The sequence below is a fragment of the Canis aureus genome, chromosome X (genome assembly GCF_053574225.1).
Source record: "Canis aureus isolate CA01 chromosome X, VMU_Caureus_v.1.0, whole genome shotgun sequence".
In the NCBI taxonomy this organism is placed as follows: domain Eukaryota; kingdom Metazoa; phylum Chordata; class Mammalia; order Carnivora; family Canidae; genus Canis; species Canis aureus.
The window spans coordinates 80,649,236-80,674,144 of record NC_135649.1 but is presented as its reverse complement, the minus strand read 5'-3'; the positions used below and the strand labels follow the sequence as shown (position 1 = coordinate 80,674,144).

Sequence of the window (24,909 nt, the reverse complement as noted above, 5' to 3'; positions counted from 1 at the left end):
AGCCCTGCTGGATATAGTATGCTTGGCTGCATGTTCTTCTCATTTAGGACCCTGAATATATCCTGCCAGCCCTTTCTGGCCTGCCAGGTCTCTGTGGAGAGGTCTATTGTTAATCTGATATTTCTCCCCATAAACGTTAGAGATTTCTTGTCTCTTGCTGCTTTAAGGATCTTCTCTTTATCTTTGGAATTTGCAAGCTTCACTATTAAATATGAGGTATTGAGCGGTTTTTATTTATTTTAGGGGGGATCTCTCTATTTCCTGGATGTGAATGCCCGTTTCCCTTCCCAGATTAGGAAAGTTTTCAACTATGATTTCTTCAAATACATATTCTGGACCTCTGTCCCTTTTGGCGCCCTCAGGAACCCCAATTAAACGTAGGTTTTTCTTCCTTAGGCTGTCATTTATTTCCCTTAATCTGTCTTCATGGTCTTTTAATTGTTTGTCTCTTTTTCCCTCAGTTTCTCTTTGCCATCAACTTGTCTTCTATGTCACTCACTTGTTCTTCCAACTCGTTAACCCTCGTCATTAGGACCTGTAGTTTGGATTGCATCTCATTTAATTGATTTTTAATTTCTGCCTGATTAGATCTAAATTCTGCAGTCATGAAGTCTCTTGAGTCCTTTATGCTTTTTTCTAGAGCCACCAGTAGCTTTATAATTGTGCTTCTGAATTGGCTTTCTGAAATTGAATTGTAATCCAAATTTTGTAACTCTGTGAGAGAGAGGACTGTTTCTGATTCTTTCTTTTGAGGTGAGGTTTTCCTTCTAGTCATTTTGCTCAGTGCATAGTGGCCAAAACAAGTTGTATTGGGAAAAGGAGAAGAAGAGAGAAGAGAGAGAAAGAAGAAAAGAAAAAGAAAAAAATAGAAAAAAAAAGAGAAGAGAAGAAAAAAGGGGAGGGGGGAAGGAAACAAAACAAAAAACAAGGAGGAGTATCCTCTGATTCTGTATACTGTAAATGCCTCGACTTCCCCTGGAACATTTCAGTGCTGCTTGGTCAATAATTTTTTTCCCCTGTGGGTCTAGCTGGTCTTCTGGGGGAGGGGCCTGCTGTGCTGATTCTCAGGTGTTAGCACTTGGGGAGCTGCTCAGCCCCCTGCCCGGTGCAGGGGTCTGTGAAAGATGTTTAACCTGTTTATCCTGTGAGGCCATTGAGTCTCTGGGTTTTTTTTATCCTGTGAGGCCCCAGGAGGAACAACAACTGTAGCAGCGGCCAGCTCTCCATCCCTGGAGTTAGCTCCTGCAGTAACTACGGAACTCTCCATCTGCTGGGGCCTGGATGCCCTGGGGTGGGGCCCCTGATCTGTTCAGCTCGGGGCCGCCTGGAGGCTGGGGTGTTCTTGCTGTCCTGTGCCCTCCTGGCTTCTGCCTGTCCCAGGGGGAGCGCCGGATATTGGGCTGTTTCCGGCACCCTGTGCCCCCGGGCCTGCACTGTTGGAATCGCCTCCTGGTCGCTCAGCTCCCTCTGTGCGGAGCCTCTGCCCGAGCTGCCCCCGAGCTGCTCCCGGGTCCAGCTGAGCTTGCGCTGCAGCCCTTTAGGGAGCTCGGCTGCAGGGTGTGGCGCGCTCTCCCTGGGGTGCAGGTCCTCTGTTAGTGTCCCTGGGAGCCTGAGGGCATCCCCGCTCCTCCTGGGATCCTGTTGCAACTCCCTGTAGCGCCTTTCTGTCCAGGAAGATTGGTGAAGCCCCTGCTTCTCCCGTAGGGGGCTGTCCTTGGGCTTTCCTGTCCTGGGCGCACTGGCCTCGGCCTTAGCCCGGCTCCTCACAGCGCTCCTCCCCCTTGGATGCCTTTTGTTTCTTTATTTCTCCCCCCCATCTTCCTACCTTGATAGAAGCGTGAACTCTTCTCACTGTAGCATTCCAGTTGTTCTCTCTTTAAATCTCAAGCCGAATTTGTAGGTTTTCAGGATGATTTGGAGGATATCTAGGTAATTTGGTGGGGACAGGTGACTTGGGGACCCTATTCTTCAGGCATCTTGCCCCACCTCCAAGATTTTATTTATTTATTCATGAGAGACACAGAAAGTGAGAGGCAGAGATAGGCAGAGGGAGAAGCAGGCTCCATGGAGGGAGCCTGATGAGGGACTCGATCCTAGTCCCTAGGGTCAGGCCCTGGGCTGAAGGTGGTGCTAAACAGCGAGATATCTGGGCTGCCCTCTATCTTCATTCTCATTAGTTTACATGAATCTTTTTAATTCTTCTCTAATTTCCTGGTTGACCCTTTCATCTTTTAGCAGGATGGTCTTTAACCTCCACATGTTTGAGTTTCTTCCAAATTTCTTCTTGCGATTGAGTTCAAGTTTCAAAGCATTATGGTCTGAAAATATGCAGGGGACAATCTCAGTCTTCTGGTATCAGTTGAGACCTGATTTGTGACCCAGTTTGTGGTCTCTTCTGGAGAAACTTCCATGTGCACTTGAGAAGAATGTGTATTCAGTTGAGTTTGGATGCAAAGTTCTGTAGATATCTGTGAAATCCATCTGGTCCAGTGTATCATTTAAAGCTCTTGTTTCTTTGGAAATGTTGTGCTTAGAAAATCTGTAATTTGTAGAAAGCACCATGTTGAAGTCTCCCAGTATAAATGTATTATTATCTGAGTATATCTTAACTTTGGTTATTAAGTGATTGATATACTTGGTACCTCCTACATTAGGGGCATAAATATTCATGATTGTTAGGTCATCTTGTTGCTTGTCCTTTAGGTATGATATAGTGTCTGACTTCATCTCTTATTACAGTCTTTGGGATAAACTTTAATATATCTGATATAAGAATGGCCACCCCTGCTTTCTTTTGAGGACCATTTGAAGGGTAAATGGTTCTCTAACCTTTCATTTTCAGGCTGGAGGTGTCCTTGTGTCTAGTTAGTCTCTTGTAGACAGCAAACAGATGGGTCTTGCTTTTTAATCCAGTCCCAATCCCTACATCTTTTGATGGAATCATTTAGCCCATTCACATTCAGAGTTACTATTGAAAGGTATGAATTTCATGTCATCCTAATACTATTTAGTCCCTGTTTTTGTGGATTTCTTTTGGTTTCCTCTTTCTTTTACAGGGTCCCCCTTAATATTTCTTGCAGAGCTGGTTTGGTGGTCACATATTCTTTCAGTTTCTGCCTATCTTGGAAGCTCTTTATCTCTCCTTCTATTCTGAATGAGAGCTTTGCTGGATAAAGTATTCTTGGCTGCATGTTTTCTCATTTAGGACCCTGAATATGTCCTGCCAGCCCTTTATGGCCTGCCACGTCTCTGTGGAGAGGTCTGCTGTGAATCTAATAGTTCTCCCCATAAAAGTTAGGGATCTCTTGTCTCTCTCTGCTTTAGGTATTTTCTCTTTATCTTTGGAATTTGCAAGTTTCAGTATTAAGTGTCAAGGTGTTGAAAGGATTTTATTAATTTTCAGGGGGGATCTCTCTATCTCCTGGATCTGAATGCCTGGTTCCCTCCCCAAATTAGGGAAGTTCTTAGCTATGATTTGTTCAAATATGCTTTCTGGCCCTCTGGCCCTCTCGATGCTCTCTCTGGAATCCCAATTATATGTAGATTTTTCCTTCTGAGGCTGTCATTTATTTCCTTTAACCTTTCCTCTGGTCTTTTGTTTTTCTCTTTTTTCCTCAGCTTCCTTCCTTGTCATCAACTTGTCTTCTATGCCACTCACTCTTTCTTCTACCTCATTAACCCTCATCGTTAGGACCTTCAGTTTGGATTGCATCTCATTTAATTGATTTTCAATTTTTGCCTGATTAGATATAACTTCAGCAGTCATGAATTGTCTTGATTCCTTTATGCTTTTTTCCAGGGCCCCCAGTAGTTTTATAATTGTGCTTTTGAATTGGCTTTCTGTCATCGAATTGTAATCCAAGTTCTGTAACTCTGGCAGAGAGTACTGTTTCTGATTCTTTGTGGTTTGTTCTTCTTTTAGTCATTTTGCTCAGTGCAGAGTGGCTGTATGAGTGGGTTGAGTCAAGAATATCAACCATGACCTAAGTAAATTTCACCCTAGGTGATTCTGCTGAGGTCAGAGACCAGAAATTGAAAACAGAGATCAGAAAGAAATAAAACAAAAGGACTACTAAAGTGAAAAAGAAAGTAGTAAAAAATAAAAGGCCAGGAATCCTAAAGAAGAGGAATAAAAAAAGAAAAAGAAAAAAATGAAGGGAAAAAGGGGGGCACTGGGAGATGGTGTTGGTGACAAAGTTGTAGTGGAGGGAGAATGTAGTCTACCTGAGGGGTTCTAGAGGGTGATCCTCTTGTTCCTGAGTATATTAAGTTCTGTATGTTAGATTCTCAGTCACAAATTTATATAAAACAGCAATGCTTGTGGAGAGCCCCAACATTGACCCCCAAAACATAAATGAGACATAAGAGGGGGGCAGAATGGGAATGAGAATGAATGAGCACCATTTGGTTCTGGGTGCATACTGCTCATGTTTTAGAAGGTATTAACTTCTGCCATTGTAGAACAAAATGAGGCAGAGAAAACAAAAAACACAAAACAAAAAAACATATCTTGTATATCTCCCAAAATTAAGTTGGGTATGTTGAAGGGGGTCTAGAATTGGAAAATGTATCTAGGACCTGTAATTGTAGAAATATAAAAGTCAAAAAGGAGGAATCTTAAAAATGAAGAGGTAGTTAAGGTGGGAAAAGAGAAAAAAATTGGAAATTTACAGTCTGATATAAAAATGAGTTGTACTGGAAAAAGAAAAAAATAGGAGGGGCACCCTCTGGTTCTATATATTGTAAATCACTCAACTCCCCTGGAGCTTTCCAGTGCTGCTTGGTCAAGAACTTTCTCTTAAAAAATGAGTGGGAAATATCAGAAAGGGAGACAGAACATGAGAGACTCCTAACTCTGGTTAACGAACTAGGGGTGGTGGAAGGGGAGGTGGGTGGGGGGTGGGGGTGACTGACGGGCACTGAGTGGGGCACTTGATGGGATGAGCACTGGGTGTTATTCTGTATGTTGGCAAATTGAACAATAAAAAATAAACTTATTAAAAAAAAAGAACTTTCTCTTCCCCTGTTCTTCCAGCTGGTCTTCTGGGGGAGGGGCCTGCTGTACTGATTCTCAGGTGTGTGCACCTGGGGGAGCTGCCCCCCCCCCCCCGCCCCGTGCCGAGCTCAGTGGGAGCTGTTTATCCTGTAAGGCCCCTGTTCCCTGGCGGCCCCGCCCCTCCTAGGAACAAGGTGACACCAGGAGGAACAACAACACTGGCGGCAGCTCAGAACACAGGTCTCCAGCTCTGGAGTCAGCTCCCCACAGTAACTACTTCAGTCTCCCAGTCTGCACCGGCCTAGATGCTCCTTGGCCAGCACAGGTGCCCTGACCTGCAGAGACTGGGGGCGCCTAGCGGCAGGAGAGTCCTGGCTGCAGGAGAGTCCTGGGCCCTCCCCACCTCCACCTGTCCCAGGGAGAGTGCAGGATCATAGGCTGTATCCACATGGAGCCCCAGCAGCATAGGGATGGGGGCCTATGCTGCTGGAATCGTGCTCCTGGGCCGTGGCTCCCGAGGGCAGCAGGGCCAGACCCCTCCATCTGGAGCTGCCTGCCTGAGGGACCAGCTTCTCCCTAATGCCCCGCCAGGCACGTGCTCCAGCCTTTTACAGAGCTTGGCCCAGTCTGTGGCACTCTCCCTCCCAGGTGCACTTCCTCTGTTAGTGCCCCTCCTGTGATTTTGCTCGATTTCCCTGCTAAGGGCCTTTCCATCCAGGAAGAATCCGGTGTGGATTTTTAAAGTTCCTGCTTCTGTGGGGCTGGGCTTTCCTGTCCGGAGGCTTTCACTGCCTGCCTTTAGCCTGGCTTCTGGTGGTGCCCCTCCCCCACTTGATTCTTTTTTTTTTTTTCCCCCACCTTCCTACCTTGTTAGAAGTGAAAACCCTTTTCTCTGTAGTGTTCCAGCTGTTCTCTCTTTAAATCTCAGGTAGAATCCATAGGTTTTCAGGATGATTTGAAAGTAATCTAGGTAAGTTTGTGGGGCCAGGTGAGTTGAGGTCCCCCACTCCCCTACCATCTTGCCCTCCCACCCGAGTCCGGCTTTTAATATGCAGCCAATTCACAGGATGTGAAATCATATCTTATATGGTTTTAAATTGCATTTTTCTGGTTTCTATTATACATTTTAATATATTTTGGCTGCTCAGGTTTTGCCTACTTTGAATCATCTGTTTATATCTTTTACTTGTATATTATTGCATACAATACAAATGTATATAATGCAACACACAGCAACAGTAACTTTGAAGGAGCCACCAGTACAGATGAAGATACTCAGACTAGCAGAAACCTTGCTTAAGGTCACTCAGCTAATGGGTTGTTGAGTTGGGATTTGAGTCCAGACCCAGAGGACCCATTAACCTATGCCTTTTGTTTTACAATACATGCCAGGGGCCAAGGCCATGTTAGTAAAAACAGAAGGGAGCAAATAATGTCAAGAACATAAAAATATCTCATGTATCTAATTAGGCTTTGTGTAATTAAGAGATTATTTCCTTATATCCTCACAACAACTTGTGAGATAAAACATGTTATCCTCATTTTATAAGTAAAGAGAATTAGGCTGAGGGAAATGAATGATTTGTGTTGGAGAGGTTAAATTATATCTGAGAAGAGACAGAATCACAATTCAAACACAGGTCTGTGTGATTACAAAGTCCATGCCTGTTACACAATAGTGGTGCCTCTCCACAGATATTCTTAGCATGAGGTAAAAGCCTCTCACTAATCATGTCTGCCTCATCATCTCTTAGAGCCATGTTTTGACCTCCTGCCTCACCTTCTCCTTAGAGCCCTAACAAACTGCTTCTACTTGGAGCTGGCCATGACTACACCAACCTTTTTTTTTTTTTTTTTTTGTAGAATCCTGGTCTGGGGCAGCCTTAACTAACTAGTCCAGCCCACTTCCTTCCATTAAGCCAAGTGAGATGAGCTCTCAGCCAACTTCCACAGATTCATCTGCCACTGCCTCCAGACTTCTCTGATGAACCTCACTCAGGATCTCAACACCTTCCATGGTAAACTAGAAATCCTAAGTCAGAACTGTCAAACATGACTGCACATTAAAATCACCTGCAGAAGTTAAAAAAAGTCCTCCTGCCCTAGTAACAGCCCAGACACACTACATCAGAATCTCTGAGGATGGTTTCCAGGCATCCATAATAGTTAAAGCTCCCCAGATGATTCCAATGTACAGCCAAGATTGAGAACCACTGTTAAGGCATCTTCTTCAAGTTCCAGTAGCCACACTGACAGTGGTTTCCACATTTTACTGTTCACAGACACTTCCTGGAGCATTTGTTAAGATTCAGATTTCTGGACCTCACCTTCAGAGAGTGCATGTTTTGATTTGGACCCAGGAGCCTGCATTCTTAATGATCACCCCAGATAGTTTCACTGCAAGTCAATAGCAGATCACATTTAGGGAATTTCTGCATTAGAGACAGGGCTACGTGGAAGTGGGATGGGAGCAAGAGGTCTCTGGCCCTTTAAGGACTAATTAAGAAACTTACCTTTAAAGCTGTGGAGCACAGTAAGCGAGGGCTGCTTTTTTTTTTTTTTTCTTCATCCTAGTGGATAAGGTAAGGGAGCAGGCCCTAGAATGGACCTCTCCTTTAAGGTTACCTCAGCATCCGAGTAAGTGCTATCTTGTTTCTAATCCTGAAGAGTAGGAAGGATACGCCACATTGTTCCACCTGTTTTTTTCTATTTGTTTTGATATGAAGAGGCCAAGTTAGGAGACCTCCTTTGGTCCAGAAGATCCTCCCAGAGGAATCAACATAGGGTCTGCCTGCTTGCATTTGATTTTTTCTTGCCCTATATTTTATGGTTGTGGAACTAGATGTGGTTACCTATGTGAAAGGAAAGGCTCAGAGTAACATCCTTTGGGCTTGGGCTGGAGCGTGTTGCTGAACACCACACCTTTTGAGATGGTCCTCCTCAGCATCCTTAGAATACTTCTTTGGGGACTGGCGCTTTTTATGGAATACAGGGTCCAAATGGCAAAGGTAGGGCAGCCCTCTAATGCCCTCATGGCTGACACCCCTTCCCTGCCCCTGATTCGGGAGCTGCTAGAAGAAGCTCCTGGCAAACAGCAGAGGAAGCCACAGGTCCTTGGGCATCCTTTGCGGTACATGCTGGAGTTGTACCAGCGTTCAGCTGATGCACGTGGGCACCCTAGGGAGAACCGCACCATTGGGGCCACCATGGTGAGGCTGGTGAGACCCTTGGCAAATATAGCAAGGCCTCTCAGAGGTAAGTCATCATGCCATACTGTCCTGGAGGGAAGAGAAATGGGGGAATAGAATGTAGAGAAAGGAGATCTGTGCATTTAGGCAAGCTTCATTGCCTAGTGGTTGAGTTGTTTTCTCAGGCTTGGATTTTAAAGGATGGAAATGTTGGGAGAAGCTGGATCCAAGCCTACTTCCCTTTAGGTTCCCAATTTAAGAACAGATTGCATTGGGGCCTACCTGAGGAATCTCTCCCAGACCCCAGGAAAACTAAATGTGTCAGCTCCTATCTTTCAAAGAAAGTCTTATTGCTTGCTACATCACTGAAAACTATAATTGAGAAATACTCCTATGCATTCTTATGGAGGGGTGTTTGTGTGTGGTTGCATTCTTACAAGGCAAAGAGCACAGGATACCGAGTTGGGGAAGATGTACAAGAATGGACAGGAACAAATTAATATTGGTAGGTCTGTATACCTGGTTAGGTGAACATCTGCTATTGTATATAATCCTTAAGGACAACTATAACCATTAGCTGTCATGGAGCAATTAGCCTAATTTTTAAAGATAAGAAAACTAAGGCACAGAGGTCAAATAACTTGCAAAGTTCACATAGACAGTGGGTGGCAGAGATAGGATTTGAGGTTAAGTTGGCCTGACTCTAAACTCTCCATAACTTCTTGTTTAGATATTACCTTGATATCCTTGTATACCAAGCAGTCTCTCTATTAAGTCCATGTTGCTACTTTACTATGAGTTTTTGGTTCCAAAGGTATTTTGGAATTTTCTTTGTTCCTGTCATGCTTGATCTTAAAAATATCTTCATTAGATACTGTTCCAGGAAACCAATGGGCTTCTGAAATGCAGGGCTTTCTAGGGAACACAGGAAGCCATCAACTTCAAGGAAATCTTGGGAACCTGGTGAGATCAATTTTGGGCCTTGGCTGGTTTACATTCCCTCCTTTAAATGAAACAACCAATATTCCCCTAGCTAACCTTTACTGTGAGCTTACCATGTGCCAGGCATTAGGAAAAACACTTTACTAGCATTATCTTCCTTAATGCTCAGCACTATCTTATAAGTACTATCAACATAATCATTTTATAGGTAAAGAAACTGAAGCTCAGAGTAACTTACTCAATGTAACACAGATAGTAATTGGTAGAGCTGGGTGTCAAACCGAGGGTTTTGGGCTTTGCTTTTAATCATTCTGCAGTGCTGACTTAACAGATTTTAATTGTGCACCAGGCACTGTGTTTGGGTTGGGTCTGAAGGCACAAACAACCATTTTCCTGACCTCTAGAAGCTCCCATTAAGGTAGAATAGATACATAAGTAATCACATAACGGTGTTATGGCATGACAAATGCTTTGACAAGGATAAGCAGTAGGGCTCCCAGTACACGAAAGAAGAAATAGGTCACTGCTTAAAGCCAGCAAAGGGAAGCGGGGAGACCATGAAAGACCTCACTGAAGAGCTTATTTGAGCTGGACCTTGAGGAAGGAGTAAGAAGACTATGCATAGAAGCAGAGATATGCATTCTGCTTGAGGAAAGGGAAGATACTTTGGTGTGGATGGAGATTCACTCAACAAATACTAATATCTACTGTGGGATAGGCATTGTTTTAGGTGCTGGCACACAGATATGATCAAGACAGTCATGGGTGAGACAGAAAAATACAGATAATTGCAAAGTGTGGTAGGTGCTATCAAAGAATGAAATAGGTTATTTTGATAAAGAATAACAAAGAAATCCTCCCTTTACATGGAATTATTAAGGAATGCATCTTTGAAGAGGGGACATTTGAGCTGAGGCCTGTAAGATAACAAACAAGGCATAAAAAGAGTAGAAAGAAGTCTGATTTAGGCAGAGGGAACCATGTGTACAAAGGCCTAGAGGGTGGAAACCAGCTTGTCTGACTTGAAGATTAGAAGGAAGATGAGTATGGCTGCAGCCTATTGAGCATTGTGCAGAGTGGCAGGAAATGAGGATGATGAGAGGGGACTTATAGGCCATTATAAAGAATCTGGATTTTATTCTGTGTGCGGCAAAAAGCTTTGTGTGCAAATCAAGTTTGTACAGATGATACGGGGCTAGAAAGGAGGATGTGTAGAATTAGATCACTATCCTGGTCTGTGGGACATACTAGCATCTAGGGACTCTGGAAAGGATCCAGAAATGGATAAAAAGAACACAGGGCCAGATATCTCCATTAGGAGATGACACAGCTGAACTGAACTTACCTGGAGATCTATGCCAGGTTCAATCACACAGGATGTGTAAGTCAGCCATTTCCCTGAAAAATTCTGAGCAGACCCTTCCTGGCTCTGATCCTAAGACACTCCACCCTGCTTTAGGAAATATGAGATGTCAAGGTCTGAAAGGTAAGGGCAGTTCCTCACCAGACAGCCTGCTAGAGGTTGGGTTGGGCTCCTTCTTAGGCAGGGTGGGGCAGGTATATGAGTGGGCCTCTTAGAAAGATGATTGTATGATGGGAGTGTAGAATAGCTTAAATAAGCAAATACAGATCTAGCTTGGGCTTTGTGTGAATGATGTTCAGTGCCCCAGACTTGAGGGTGTATTGAGCGTAAGTTGAATCTGAACTTTGTCTTGAAGCATCAGGATATTTTTCATTAAAGCACTTCTACATTGACTAGTCCAGACCTACTGAGAAATCCAAGCTTGTGGATTCAGTGAAGGAGGAAGGTTAGATAAATAATATGAAAATTAACATGCAAAGTTTCAGCAATAAGATGTTTGAATATAAAAAGGAGGCATTTTCCTGCAATGCCTGGTTTTTGTGATCTTTACTCATGATATTTTCCAGGAGAGGGTGCAGAAATTCAGAGCACTGCAGGCCCAGTCTTCCAACCCTTTGGCCACTGGGTGTCAGCATTACAGTCTGGATTAAAACAATCACCAGGAGGCTTTCTGCTTCTAGAATTCTTAGCAAACAAAATATTTATCTGACCAAGGCCTTGTTGAAAATGACATTTAGGGGAATGGTGGTACAATGAATGCAATACATGAAGAATCATTTCCAGTAAGGAATGAACAAGGGAGAGACTAAGGGTTAAGGAGGAAATGGCTAAAAAAGGAACAGCTGCTCAAGAAGCAATTCTTAATGTAGAAGGTAGAAATGGCAAAACAGCTGCCCCCATTAGGGATAAATAGACAAAATTATTTTCTGGCATCCTGGCCCCAGATTTGAACTGATGGCAGGCCATAGATAGTCCCCAATATTGGGCTGTTATCTCGAAGTTGCACCTGTATAATGCTATGACAGGAGGACTCATTCTTAATTCATGCATGTCTCAACAATTCACTTAATTGATCACCTTTAATAGTCAACTAATAAAGATGATCCTCTTCCCATACACAGAATAATTCCATATTTGAGGGTTTTTTTCCTCATCCTAGTGCTATGTGTGATTTAAAAATGAGACCCAATTTCTTTTAAGGGAAACATACTTGGGCTCAAATCTTGTTTCTACTAGACACTGGCTGTATGTCCTCTCACATAACTTCTCTGAGCCTCAGTTTCCTTGTCTGCAAAACGGTGATAATTACTAGCTCATAAGATTATTGCAGATTAAAAAGCTAATGCTTTAAAATATCTAATAGTACATGTTCAACGAATGATAGTGATTATCATGATCTTGCTTTATTTTTAGGGCTACTTACAGCTGTTAGTTGAGCAGATTTGTGAGGGAGATTCAGGCTAGGAGGTAAGAAGCTAATCCTCTGCTCTTGTTCCCTTCTGTGCAGGCCCCTGGCATATAAAGACCCTGGACTTTCCTCTGAGACCAAACCGAGTAGCATACCAACTAGTCAGAGCCATTGTGGTTTACCGCCATCAACTCTACCTAGCTCCTTTCCATCTTTCCTGCCATGTGGAACCCTGGATCCAGCAAAGCCTAACCAACCACTTTCCCTCTTCAGGAAGAGGTTCCTCAAATCCTTCCTTGATGTCCAAAGCTTGGACAGAGATGGATATCACACAACATGTTCGACAAAGAATCTGGAATCATAAAGGACGCAGGGTTCTACAACTCCGCCTCATGTGTCAGCAGCAAAAAGGCAGTGAGATTCTTGAACTTCAGTGGCATGGTACTTCATCCTTGGACACTGCCTTCTTGTTACTGTATTTCAATGACACTCATAAAAGTGTTCGGAAGGCCACATTTCACCCCAGAGTTCTGGAGGGGTTCATAGAAAAGGATTCTTCTCTTTTGCGGAGGGCCCGGCAAGCAGGCAGTATCACATCTGGGGTCCCTAGCTCCTCCAGAGACCATGATGGGCCTAAAAGTAACCAGTGTTCCCTCCACCCTTTCCAAGTCAGCTTCCATCAGTTGGGCTGGGATCATTGGATTATTGCTCCCCATCTATATACCCCAAACTACTGTAAAGGAGCCTGCCCTCGGGTACTACACTATGGTCTCAATTCCCCCAATCATGCCATCATCCAGAACCTTGTCAATGAGCTGGTAGACCAGAGTGTGCCCCAGCCATCCTGTGTTCCTTATAAGTACGTTCCCATTAGCATCCTTTTGGTTGAGGCAAATGGGAGTATCTTGTACAAGGAGTATGAGGATATGATTGCCCAGTCCTGTACATGCAGGTGATAGCAAAGGTAAAGCTAGCTCAGGTGTTCTGAGAAATTGGAAGAGTTTAACATAACAAATATCAGTGTTAAAGCTGCAAATAGTGTACTACCTGTGATCTTCTACCCATTTTCTGGGTTCTATTCTTTGCCTCAAGTGTCACTTAAGTCTCTTCCCCCATGTATGAGGTCCTCACTTTATACAAACAATTCTGATACCAAACATTAGTACATTTTGACCACTAGTCAGAGCCTTAAAGAGGTTTATTGGGGATGCCCAGCTTTCTTGTCTTTTTTTATTGTGACCTTGTCAAAAGTCACCAATCCATGATAGTAGAACTTTCAGAATTATCCTACCAAGGCCTAGAAAAGTGAAATTTTCCTAGTATCCATCTTTTGAGCTTTCTAGAAGATTTTGGGTTAAGAAAACCATTTCAGATTTTACTCCTCTATCTTGCCTCCTGTATCCTCAAAACTAGAAAGACTTCCTGCTTCTGTGCTTGTATTGCTCTCTGAATCTAAAACTAACTTTTCTCAGATGGATTAAAAAATGTTTAGGCAATAATCTCCATTAAAATCTTTGAAGGGAAATAGAAGGAGTCTTTTTCTAAGATATTAGGGCTTTTCCTCTCAGCCTCTGAACCTGGGAAAAGTATCTGGGATTTCTTCCCTGGGATAAGGAGATCAACCTTTAATGCTGATAGGAAAACTTGAGTATGGTGCTGTGAGGATAATCACTTCAAAATGGCCTGCATCTATGGTGAAAAAAGGAAATGCTGTCATTGCTGATTAGGACTATATATGGGGGAGTCATTTTAAACTTTCTAGGGAACAATGGATTTCACAAGACATTGTTTTATACAACACTTAAATTCTTGTTAATTATCACAAAGAAAGCTCCCTGGTGGCTCAGAGGCTAGGAGTTGGCCCAGGTTGGGTAGAAGGCTGCAGCCTGGAAGCTTGAAGGGCTGTGGGGGCTCAGATGTTCTGAGGCCTGGGGCCAACTTCATTCTGGGCTTGCCTGTTTGTGAGTTTAGTTTGGCTCTGGGCTGGATCTCTGTGGGGAGATGGGTTTGCTGTTCAGGGAAGCGTGAGGTACTGCCTTAGACTAAATGATACTTGCAGTATGACTCTTTTTTACTCCTATGCTGTGCTAACCTGATGGAGACTGGGCTGTGTTACAAATAAATCATTTTTTGTTGTTGTTAAAGAGAATCTTGAATGTTTGGGGGATTGGTAGAGAGTGGGTGGAAGGAATTGATTTCATTTGTTCCCTTTAGCTATGGCCAGAAGCTCAACCCTAATTTCCAAGGGTGGGGCTGCAGATTGCAATGAAGTTCTCTCTTAAGGCAGGACTGCTGGTGATCAGCCCTCCCCAAGGGGGCCCTTTGAGGAAGCCCAGTAAGGCATTTCCCCTGCCTAACTTTTCCTTGACTAGTCTTCTGGGCATTCATAGTGGGATGGGACTGATTTAGGGTAGATGCATATATCTGCCAAATGTAACTACCACCAACCCCCCACTGCCATTTTTCTTACCTATCCATCAAATTAACTCACCTTGCCATTCTCTTCTCAATAATTGGTTCCAGCTAGACAAAAGACAATATCTTACACATTTATAAATATAAAATTTTTATTCTTCCTGGGGAGTTGTTCCTTAAAATCTTTTCACCCATCTACCTACAACTTTAGAAATCAGATCATTTTTTTATCTCCTCAATGTCCCCATGACACCCCAGACTCAGGTAGGTGCCCTACCTCTGTGCTTACATAACACTATTTGCTTTCCTTTAACACATTCTAGTGTAACTTTGTTGCCAAAAGATGAGATCCTTTTGGGATTTTCAACTGTGTTTTACCCATTTCCATATTACTGGAGCCTGGCACATAGTAGGTCCTTGAAAGGTACAACCATAAGGCCATCATACTTTGTATTTGTGTGATGCATTCTTCCTAACATAGAAGATTTTAATGCTCACATTCCATTCATTTTCCAATGGATAAATGTAAGATATCCCTTGTATATTATTTTATATAATATACAGAGATCCATAGCTTCATGTCTTCTCCATTCATTTGTGCAACAGATATAAATGCAGTTCCAAGGATAATAGACTATTTCTCATCACCCTATAAAGTTTTAAACAGACCTAGAACCAAAGCATTCATATATATATCTACATATTTACACATCTTATTTTAGATTATTTTTGTACACCATTATTTCAAAACCATGATTCAAGTTACAATAGAATGTGACAGCTATGTTCTTGAATGAGGCAGTTTCAGAATCATTGTAATAAGCGGCAAGTTGACATAGAATAAATGTGGGCTTCCAGTCTAGATATTTATTTCCCCAGTCTTCTTGGGATAGACACAAATACTTAACAGGCCAGAAGACAGATCTTGTCCACAGGACCAGATTCTGAATTCAGCATTCCAGTGTTCAGAATTTTCAGAAAATCATGGTCTCCTAGCCTTATGAGTCCAGAATAAAACTGAAACTTCATCTTTTTATGGAAGGCTCAGGGTTAATTAGCCACATTATCCATTAAGCCTTGAGTTATCAGAAATACCCAACAAGAAACGCTGGCAGGATGGAGTCATTTGTGGCTTATATTATGGATTATTTTCCTTTGAAATACTGCTTTCAACTCAGCATTTTCCCCTCAAATATGAAGTAAAATATATATACCTCAAACATTCTTTTGGAAGGAAGGAGATAACTTGCTAGTGGAGGAGGGTATGTGAGTCTATCTTCGCAGGTGCATCTGGGGAGAAATGGTTATTTGGTCCAGAAATGGAATGCAAAACAGTACAGTCACTTTGGAAGACAGTTTAACAGTTTCTCACAAAGCTAAATGTAGTCTCACCGTACAATCCAGCAATCACACTCCTTGTTATTTATTTAAATGAGTTGGAAAGTTATGTCTGCACAAAACCCTGCATGTTAATGTTTATAGCAGCTTTATTCATAATTGCCCCAACTTGAAAGCAACCCTTAATAGATAAATGGATAAACTCTGCTACATGTATACAATGGAATATTATTCAGCAGTAAAAATAAATGAGCTATTAAGTCATGAAAAGACATGGAGGAAACCTAAATGCTAAGTGGAAGAAGCTGATCTAAAAGGCTTTGTACTGTAGGATTCCATTTATATGACTTTCAGGAAAAGGCAAAACTACACAGACAGTAAAAAGAGCAGTGATTGCCATCAGTTCAGAAGAAGGGAAGGGGAAATGAATATATGGAGCACAAGGGATTTTTATTTTTATTTTTTATTTATTTTATTTTATTTTTTTTTTAATTTTTTATTGGTGTTCAATTTACTAACATACAGAATAACCCCCAGTGCCCGTCACCCATTCACTGCCACCCCCCGCCCTCCTCCCCTTCTACCACCCCTAGTTCATTTCCCAGAGTTAGCAGTCTTTATGTTGTCACCCTTTCTGATATTTCCCACACATTTCTTCTCCCTTCCCTTATATTCCCTTTCACTATTATTTATATTCCCCAAATGAATGAGAACATATAATCTTTCTCCTTCTCCAACTGACTTACTTCACTCAGCATAATACCCTCCAGTTCCATCCACGTTGAAGCAAATGGTGGGTATTTGTCATTTCTAATAGCTGAGTAATACTCCATTGTATACATAAACCACATCTTCTTTATCCATTCATCTTTCGTTGGACATCGAGGCTCCTTCCACAATTTGGCTATCGTGGCCATTGCTGCTAGAAACATCGGGGTGCAGGTGTCCCGGCGTTTCACTGCATCTGTATCTTTGGGGTAAATCCCCAATAGTGCAATTGCTGGGTCGTAGGGCAGGTCTATTTTTAACTCTTTGAGGAACCTCCACACAGTTTTCCAGAGTGGCTGCACCAGTTCACATTCCCAGCAACAGTGCAAGAGGGTTCCCTTTTCTCCGCATCCCCTCCAACATTTGTTGTTTCCTGCCTTATTAATTTGCCCCATTCTCACCGGTGTGAGGTGATATCTCATTGTGGTTTTGATTTGTATTTCCCTGATGGCAAGTGATGCAGAGCATTTTCTCATATGCATGTTGGCCATGTATATGTCTTCCTCTGTGAGATTTCTCTTCATGTCTGTTGCCCATTTCATGATTGGATTGTTTGTTTCTTTGGTGTTGAGTTTAATAAGTTCTTTATAGATCTTGGAAACTAGCCCTTTATCTGATACGTCATTTGCAAATATCTTCTCCCATTCTGTAGGTTGTCTTTGAGTTTTGTTGACTGTATCCTTTGCTGTGCAAAAGCTTCTTATCTTGATGAAGTCCCAATAGTTCATTTTTGCTTTTGTTTCTTTTGCCTTCGTGGATGTATCTTGCAAGAGGTTACTGTGGCCGAGTTCAAAAAGGGTGTTGCCTGTGTTCTTCTCTAGGATTTTGATGGAATCTTGTCTCACATTTAGATCTTTCATCCATTTTGAGTTTATCTTTGTGTATGGTGCAAGAGAGGGGTCTAGTTTCATTCTTCTGCATGTGGATGTCCAATTTTCCCAGCACCGTTTATTGAAGAGACTGTCTTTCTTCCAATGGATAGTCTTTCCTCCTTTATTGAATATTAGTTGACCATAAAGTTCAGGGTCCACTACTGGGTTCTCTATTATGTTCCACTGATCTATGTGTCTGTTTTTGTGCCAGTACCACACTGTCTTGATGACCACAGCTTTGTAGTACAACCTGAAATCTGGCATTGTGATGCCCCCAGATATGGTTTTCTTTTTTAAAATTCCCCTGGCTATTCGGGGTCTTTTCTGATTCCACACAAATCTTAAAATAATTTGTTCTAACTCTCTGAAGAAAGTCCATGGTATTTTGATAGGGATTGCATTAAACGTGTAAATTGCCCTGGGTAACATTGACATTTTCACAATATTAATTCTGCCAATCCATGAGCATGGAATATTTTTCCATCTCTTTGTGTCTTCCTCAATTTCTCTCAGAAGTGTTCTATAGTTTTTAGGGTATAGATCCTTTACATCTTAGGTTAGGTTTATTCCTAGGTATCTTATGCTTTTGGGTGCAATTGTAAATGGGATTGACTCCTAAATTTCTCTTTCTTCAGTCTCATTGTTAGTGTATAGAAACGCCACTGATTTCTGGGCATTGATTTTGTATCCTGCCACGCTACCGAATTGCTGTATGAGTTCTAGCAATCTTGGGGTGGAGACTTTTGGGTTTTCTATGTAGAGTATCATGTCATCGGCGAAGAGGGAGAGTTTGACTTCTTCTTTGCCAATTTGAATGCCTTTAATGTCTTTTTGTTGTCTGATTGCTGAGGCTAGGACATCCAGTACTATGTTGAATAGCAGTGGTGAGAGTGGACATCCCTGTCTTGTTCCTGATCTTAGGGGAAAGGCTCCTAGTGCTTCCCCATTGAGAATGATATTTGCTGTGGGCTTTTCGTAGATGGCTTTTAAGATGTCGAGGAATGTTCCTTCTATCCCTACACTCTGAAGAGTTTTGATCAGGAATGGATGCTGTATTTTGTCAAATGCTTTCTCTGCATCTAATGAGAGGATCATATGGTTCTCGGTTTTTCTCTTGCTGATATGATGAATCACATTGATTGTTTTACGGGTGTTGAACCAGCCTTGTGTCCCAGGGATAAATCCTACTTGGTCATGGTGAATAATTTTCTTAATGTATTGTTGGATCCTATTGGCTAGCATCTTGTTGAGAATTTTTGCATCCATGTTCGTCAGGGATATTGGTCTGTAATTCTCCTTTTTGGTGGGGTCTTTGTCTGGTTTTGGAATTAAGGTGATGTTGGCCTCATAGAACATGTTTGGAAGAACTCCATCTCTTTCTATCTTTCCAAACAGCTTTAGGAGAATAGGTATGGTTTCTTCTTTAAACGTTTGATAAAATTCCCCTGGGAAGCCATCTGGCCCTGGACTCTTGTGTCTTGGGAGGTTTTTGATGACTGCTTCAATTTCCTCCCTGGTTATTGGCCTGTTCAGGTTTTCTATTTCTTCCTGTTCCAGTTTTGGTAGTTTCTGGCTTTCCAGGAATGCGTCCATTTCTTCTAGATTGCCTAATTTATTGGCGTATAGCTGTTCATAATATGTTTTTAAAATCGTTTGTATTTCCTTGGTGTTGGTAGTGATCCCTCCTTTCTCATTCATGATTTTATTAATTTGAGTCTTCTCTCTCTTCTTTTTAATAAGGCTGGCTAATGGTTTATCTATCTTATTAATTCTTTCAAAGAACCAACGCCTGGTTCTGTTGATCTGTTCCACAGTTCTTCTGGTCTCGATTTCGTTGAGTCTGCTCGAATCTTTATTAACTCCCTTCTTCTCTTGGGTGTAGGATGTATTTGCTGTTTTTTCTCTAGCTCCTTTATGTGTAAGGTTAGCTTTTGTATTTGAGTTCTTTCCAGTTTTTGAATGGATGCTTGTATTGCGATGTATTTCCCCCTTAGGACTGCTTTTGCTGCATCCCAAAGATTTTGAACGGTTGTATCTTCATTCTCATTAGTTTCCATGAATCTTTTTAATTCTTCCTTAATTTCCTGGTTGACCCTTTCATTTTTAGCAGGATGGTCCTTAACCTCCACGTGTTTGAGGTCCTTCCAAACTTCTTGTTGTGATTTAGTTCTAATTTCAAGGCATTATGGTCTGAGAATATGCAGGGGACGATCCCAATCTTTTGGTATCGGTTCAGACCTGATTTGTGACCCAGTATGTGGTCTATTCTGGAGAAAGTTGCATGTGCACTTGAGAAGAATGTGTATTCAGTTGAGTTTGGATGTAAAGTTCTGTAGATATCTGTGAAATCCATCTGGTCCAGTGTATCATTTAAAGCTCTCGTTTCTTTGGAGATTTTGTGCTTAGAAGACCTATCGAGTATAGAAAGAGCTAGATTAAGTCACCAAGTATAAGTGTATTATTATCTAAGTATTTCTTCACTTTGGTTAATAATTGATTGATATATTTGGCAGCTCCCACATTCGGGGCATATATATTGAGGATTGTTAAGTCCTCTTGTTGAATAGATCCTTTAAGTATGATATAGTGTCCCTCTTCATCTCTCACTACAGTCTTCGGGGTAAATTTTAGTTTATCTGATATAAGGATGGCTACCCCTGCTTTCTTTTGAGGACCATTCGAATGGTAAATGGTTCTCCAACCTTTTATTTTCAGGCTGTAGGTGTCCTTCTGTCTAAAATGAGTCTCTTGTAGACAGCAAATAGATGGGTCCTGCTTTTTTATCCAGTCTGAAACCCTGTGCCTTTTGATGGGGTCATTAAGCCCGTTCACATTCAGAGTTACTATTGACAGTTATGAGTTTAGTGTCATCATGATATCTATTCAGTCCTTGTTTTTGTGGAATGTTCCACTGAACTTCTTCTTAAAGGGGAATTTTAAGAGTCCCCCTTAAAATTTCTTGCAGAGCTCGTTTGGAGGTCACATATTCTTTTAGTTGGTGCCTGTCTTGGAAGCTCTTTATCTCTCCTTCCATTTTGAATGAGAGCCTTGCTGGATAAAGTATTCTTGGATGCATGTTCTTCTCATTTAGGACCCTGAATATATCCTGCCATCACTTTCTGGCCTGCCAGGTCTCTGTGGAGAGGTCTGCTGTTACCCTAATACTCCTCCCCATAAAAGTCAGGGATTTCTTGTCTCTTGCTGCTTTAAGGATCTTCTCTTTATCTTTGGAATTTGCAAGCTTCACTATTAAATGTCGAGGTGTTGAACGTTTTTTATTGATTTTAGGGGGGGATCTCTCTATTTCCTGGATCTGAATGCCTGCTTCCCTTCCCAGATTAGGAAAGTTTTCAGCTAGAATTTGTTCAAATACATATTCTGGCCCTCTGTCCCTTTCAGCGCCCTCGGGAACACCAATTAAACATAAGTTTTTCTTCCTCATGCTGTGGTTTATTTCCCTTAATCTATCTTCATGGTCTTTTAATTGTTTGTATCTTTTTTCCTCAGTTTCCCTCTTTGCCATCAACTTGTCTTCTATGTCACTCACTCGTTCTTCCACCTCGTTAACCCTCGGCGTTAGGACTTCTAGTTTGGATTGCATCTCATTCAATTGATTTTTAATTTCTGCCTGATTGGATCTAAATTCTGCAGTCATGAAGTCTCTTGAGTCCTTTATGCTTTTTTCTAGAGCCACCAGTAGCTGTATAATAGTGCTTCTGAATTGGCTTTCTGACATTGAATTGTAATCCAGATTTTGTAACTCTGTGGGAGAGAGGACTGTTTCTGATTCTTTCTTTTGAGGTGAGGTTTTCCTTCTAGTCATTTTGCTCAGTGCAGAGTGGCCAAAAGCAAGTTGTATTGGGAAAAGGAGAAAAAGAGAGGAGAGAAAGAAGGAAAGAAAAGAGAAAGAGAAAAAAAAAGGAAGAAATAAACGAAAAAAAAAGAAAAAGAGAAAGAAAAAGAAAGGAGAAAAAAAGGGGGTGGGGGAAGGAAACAAATCACAAAGCAAAACAAAGCAAAACAAAACAAAACAAAACAAAAAAAGAACCATGGGGCAGTATCTTCTGATTCTGTGTACTTTAAGTCCCTTGACTTCCCCTGGAACTTGTCCGTCAGCTGGTCTTCTGGGGGAGGGGCCTGTTGTGCTGATTTTCAGGTGTTAGCAGTTGGGGAGCTGCTGTGCCCCTGCCTCGTGCAGGGCTCAGTGGGGGTTGTTTACCCCGTGAGGCCCCTGGAGCAACAGCCCTAGTGGCGGGGCCAGCTCTGGAGCCCTGGATTCAGCCCCAGCAGTAACCCCGGAGCTCTCCGTCTGCAGGGCCTGGAGGCTCCGGGGCGGGGCCGCTGATCTGCTCAGCTGGGGCAGGAGCGTCCTTGCTGTCCTGGGCCCTCCCGGCCTCTGCCTGTCCCGGGGGAGGCCGGATCCTGGGCTGTGTCCCGGCGCCCTGTGCTCCGGGGCCTGCGCTGTTGGATTCGCGCTTCCGGGCCGCGCAGCCCCCTCCGCGGAGCCGCCACCCGAGCCCTTCCGAGCTGCTCCTGGAACCGCGCAGCCCCCTCCGCACGGAGCCTCTTCCTCTGCCCGAGCCCCTCCGAGCTGCTCCCGGGGCGCGCAGCCCCCTCCGTGGAGCCGCCGCCGGAGCCCCTCCGAGGTGCTCCGGGTCCCGCCGGGTCCTTCCGTGCGCGCTGCAGCCCTTAGGGAGCTCGGCGCACTCTCCCGGGGCGCAGGTGTCTGTTAGTGTCCCAGGGAACCCGAGGGCATCCTCGCCCTCCTGGGTCCTGCTCCAACTCCCTGCGAGCCCCTTTCCCCCGGGAAGGTCGGTGCAGCTCCTGCTCCTCCGGGACGGGGCTCTCCTGTCCTGGGGTCACTCGCCCCGGCCTCAGCCCGGCTCCTCGCGGGGCCCCTCCCCCTTGGAGGCCTTTTGTTTCTTTATTTCTTTTTTCCCGTCTTCCTACCTTGATAGAAGTGCAAACTCTTCTCACTGTAGCATTCCAGGTGTTCTCTCTTTAATTCTCAGGCCGAATTCATAGATTTTCAGGATGATTGGAAGGTGTTCTAGGTAATTTGGTGGAGACAGGTGATTTGGAGACCCTACTCTTCCGCCATCTTACCCCTCCCCCCAAGGGATTTTTAGAACAGTGAAATTCTTGGGGTAGCCTCAGTGGCGCAGTGGTTTAACGCCGCCTGCAGCCCAGGGTGTGATCCTCGAGACCCTGGATCGAGTCCCACGTCAGGCTCTCTGCATGGAGCCTGCATCTCCCTCTGCCTGGGTCTCTACCTCTCTCTCTCTGTCTCTATGAGTAAATAAATAAAATCTTTTAAAAAAATTGTTAAGAAAAAAAGAACAGTGAAATTCTTATGGTACTTTGTGGGTAGATACATGGCATTATGTATTTTTCAAAACTCATACAATGTTCAACTGAAAAAGTGAAACCTTATGTAAAATATGGACTTCAATAATAATATATCAATATTTTTTCTGAATTGTAAAAAATGCACCACACTAATGCAAGATGTTAATAACAGAGGAAAATTGTGGCGTGGGGAGAGGAAAGAATGGCAGTATATGGGAACTCTCTGTACTTTTCAGTATTTCCATAAACCCAAAACTTCTCTAAAAAGTAAGGTCTGTCAAAATAAAGAGGGCTTTTTTCATGGGTGAGCTTTGAGGCAGGTCAAATAAAGATGTCATGTGAGTGAGTGTTTCTAAGAACTGCCAGACAAATCAAGCTGTGACAGTTCTTTAGGAACTTTTGGGGAAACTCAAACCTGCTCTGCCCCCTCCAGGGGCTGCTAGACTACTGATTTTCACAGCTACAGGAATTGTCAGGCTGTTCTTTTTCAAGGCTACTGTGGATCTGAGTAGAGGAGGATTGGAATAGGACACGTTAAAATGTCCCAAAACTCACTCTTTCCATAGATGTTCAGCCATTTTTCTTGAATAAATCCTCCTTGAATTGGTGCAAGCTTTTGGTTAATTCCAGGGTTCTGAAAAAATTGATTTTTTTGCTACTGTCCTCAGAGATTTTGAGGAGTTGATTTTTGGAGGTCTTGTTCCACTATTCCTGAAATCCTCTTCTATCAGCCCCGTTTTACTGTGACTTACCCCAGAGATCCATAGCTTCATGTCTTCTCCATTCATTTGTACAAGATATAAATGCAGTTCCAAGGATAATAGACTATTTCTCATCACCCTATAAAGTTTTAAACAGACCTAGAACCAAAGCATTCATATATATATCTACATACTTACACATGCACCCTACCCTCAATGTATATACATCTCTATCTATCCTCCATCTACTTCACATGCAATTTCATTTGCAAATAGAGTTTTTTGTAACTAAAGTTGTTAATCGGAGGGAAAAGATGGTGTTCCTATACAATTGGTTGTTGCCTAATTAAATGCTTTTTATCACTTTCTCATCTTTGTGGATTTGAATGCTTTATGTTCAGCAAGCAGAAAACTGACCCTGAACCTAGCGCTTTTATTTCACCCTGGAAGTGCATCAGAAAGCAAGATGAGAGGGGGTTTTGGTCTGAGAGGCAGATGCAAATGGATTCCCACACACCAGAAATGCATCAAGTACTTAAAGTCTGTTAGAAGGAGTAGTCTCAAGAATGGGTGTGGAGGATGGGCTAGAGTATAAGGTGGCTTATTATTTGTACTACTTTTCACCAAAATGACAGTTCAGTTGATATCTGCCAGGGTTCTTTTCTGGCACTATCCACATATTGTATCTTACTGGAATCATGTCATATTTTGCTTATGCTACTGCTGCTGACACCTCAGCTGGTAAACCTGATAGAACTTCACAGTGCTAAGGACCAGAGGGGTAAGTGAGATGGAAAATGAACATTAGGTTGAGTCTAATATATCTCCCCCTTTTTTAGATCATTACCTACCTAGCTGAAGATACTGGTTTTGAAGCTGTGGTGAAGCTGTGACAAAATCATTAGCTAGCATAGGTCTGCCAATCATCTCCAGGTGACTAGGATGACTCCATTTTAGAGACTCCTTCATGGCAAACCTGTTGGAATTACCTGCCCTTGGAATATGTAACCAAATCCTGTAGGTGACAACTTTGTCTCAGTCTCTGCCTATTCACAGCTAAAGTGACTAACTCAAGGATTCCCAGGGTTCAAATGACCCTCTATTTTGTCTTTTTAGGAATGGATACTGATACTGAGTAGTAAAAAAACTTTGGTTTTGAGACCACGGAGAAAGGAGACATAAAAGCATGAAAGGAGATACAGCCACTTGTGCTGAGCAATTCATTTGGCAACCTTTGTTTCTGCATCAATGGACCTAAATAATTCCTGGTATTATTGACTTTTTTTTACTACAGTATATTTTATTGTACTTTACTTCAATGATATATGCTTTATATCAGTCTAGGTATGCCTAGGAATTATATGCGGATAGGTGGAAAGATCAAACCACTAGTTCCTATTAGTCTGTGTCCATTGTACCCCAGGATCATCTTGATTATGTCTTAGTTGCAGTAGGATCCTATCAAAGCAACATTGCAATGAACAGAAGATGGCTCTGAATTTGGATTGTTTAGTGTAATAAGGTGGAAGAATTTTTTTTCCTCTATCACATATCTCTCCACCCAATATA

At 42.6% G+C, this 24,909-nt stretch overlaps 1 protein-coding gene across 1 annotated transcript; it reads left to right on the top strand.

Moving 5' to 3' along the window:
- The first annotated feature begins 7,905 nt into the window (after window positions 1–7,905).
- On the top strand, window positions 7,906–12,877 carry BMP15 (bone morphogenetic protein 15). The gene is made up of 2 exons (XM_077888882.1): window positions 7,906–8,251; window positions 11,997–12,877. Exons 1-2 carry the CDS (start codon window positions 7,927–7,929, stop codon window positions 12,851–12,853), a joined length of 1,182 nt encoding a protein of 393 aa, XP_077745008.1. The 5' UTR covers window positions 7,906–7,926; the 3' UTR covers window positions 12,854–12,877.
- The last annotated feature ends 12,032 nt before the right edge of the window (window positions 12,878–24,909 follow it).

Coding starts and splice junctions, on each gene's coding strand:
- BMP15 (XM_077888882.1), top strand. CDS start 7,927: ATGGTCCTCCTCAGCATCCTTAGAATACTTCTTTGGGGACTGGCGCTT. Junction 8,252..11,996: donor TATAGCAAGGCCTCTCAGAG/GTAAGTCATCAT, acceptor CCTTCTGTGCAG/GCCCCTGGCATATAAAGACC.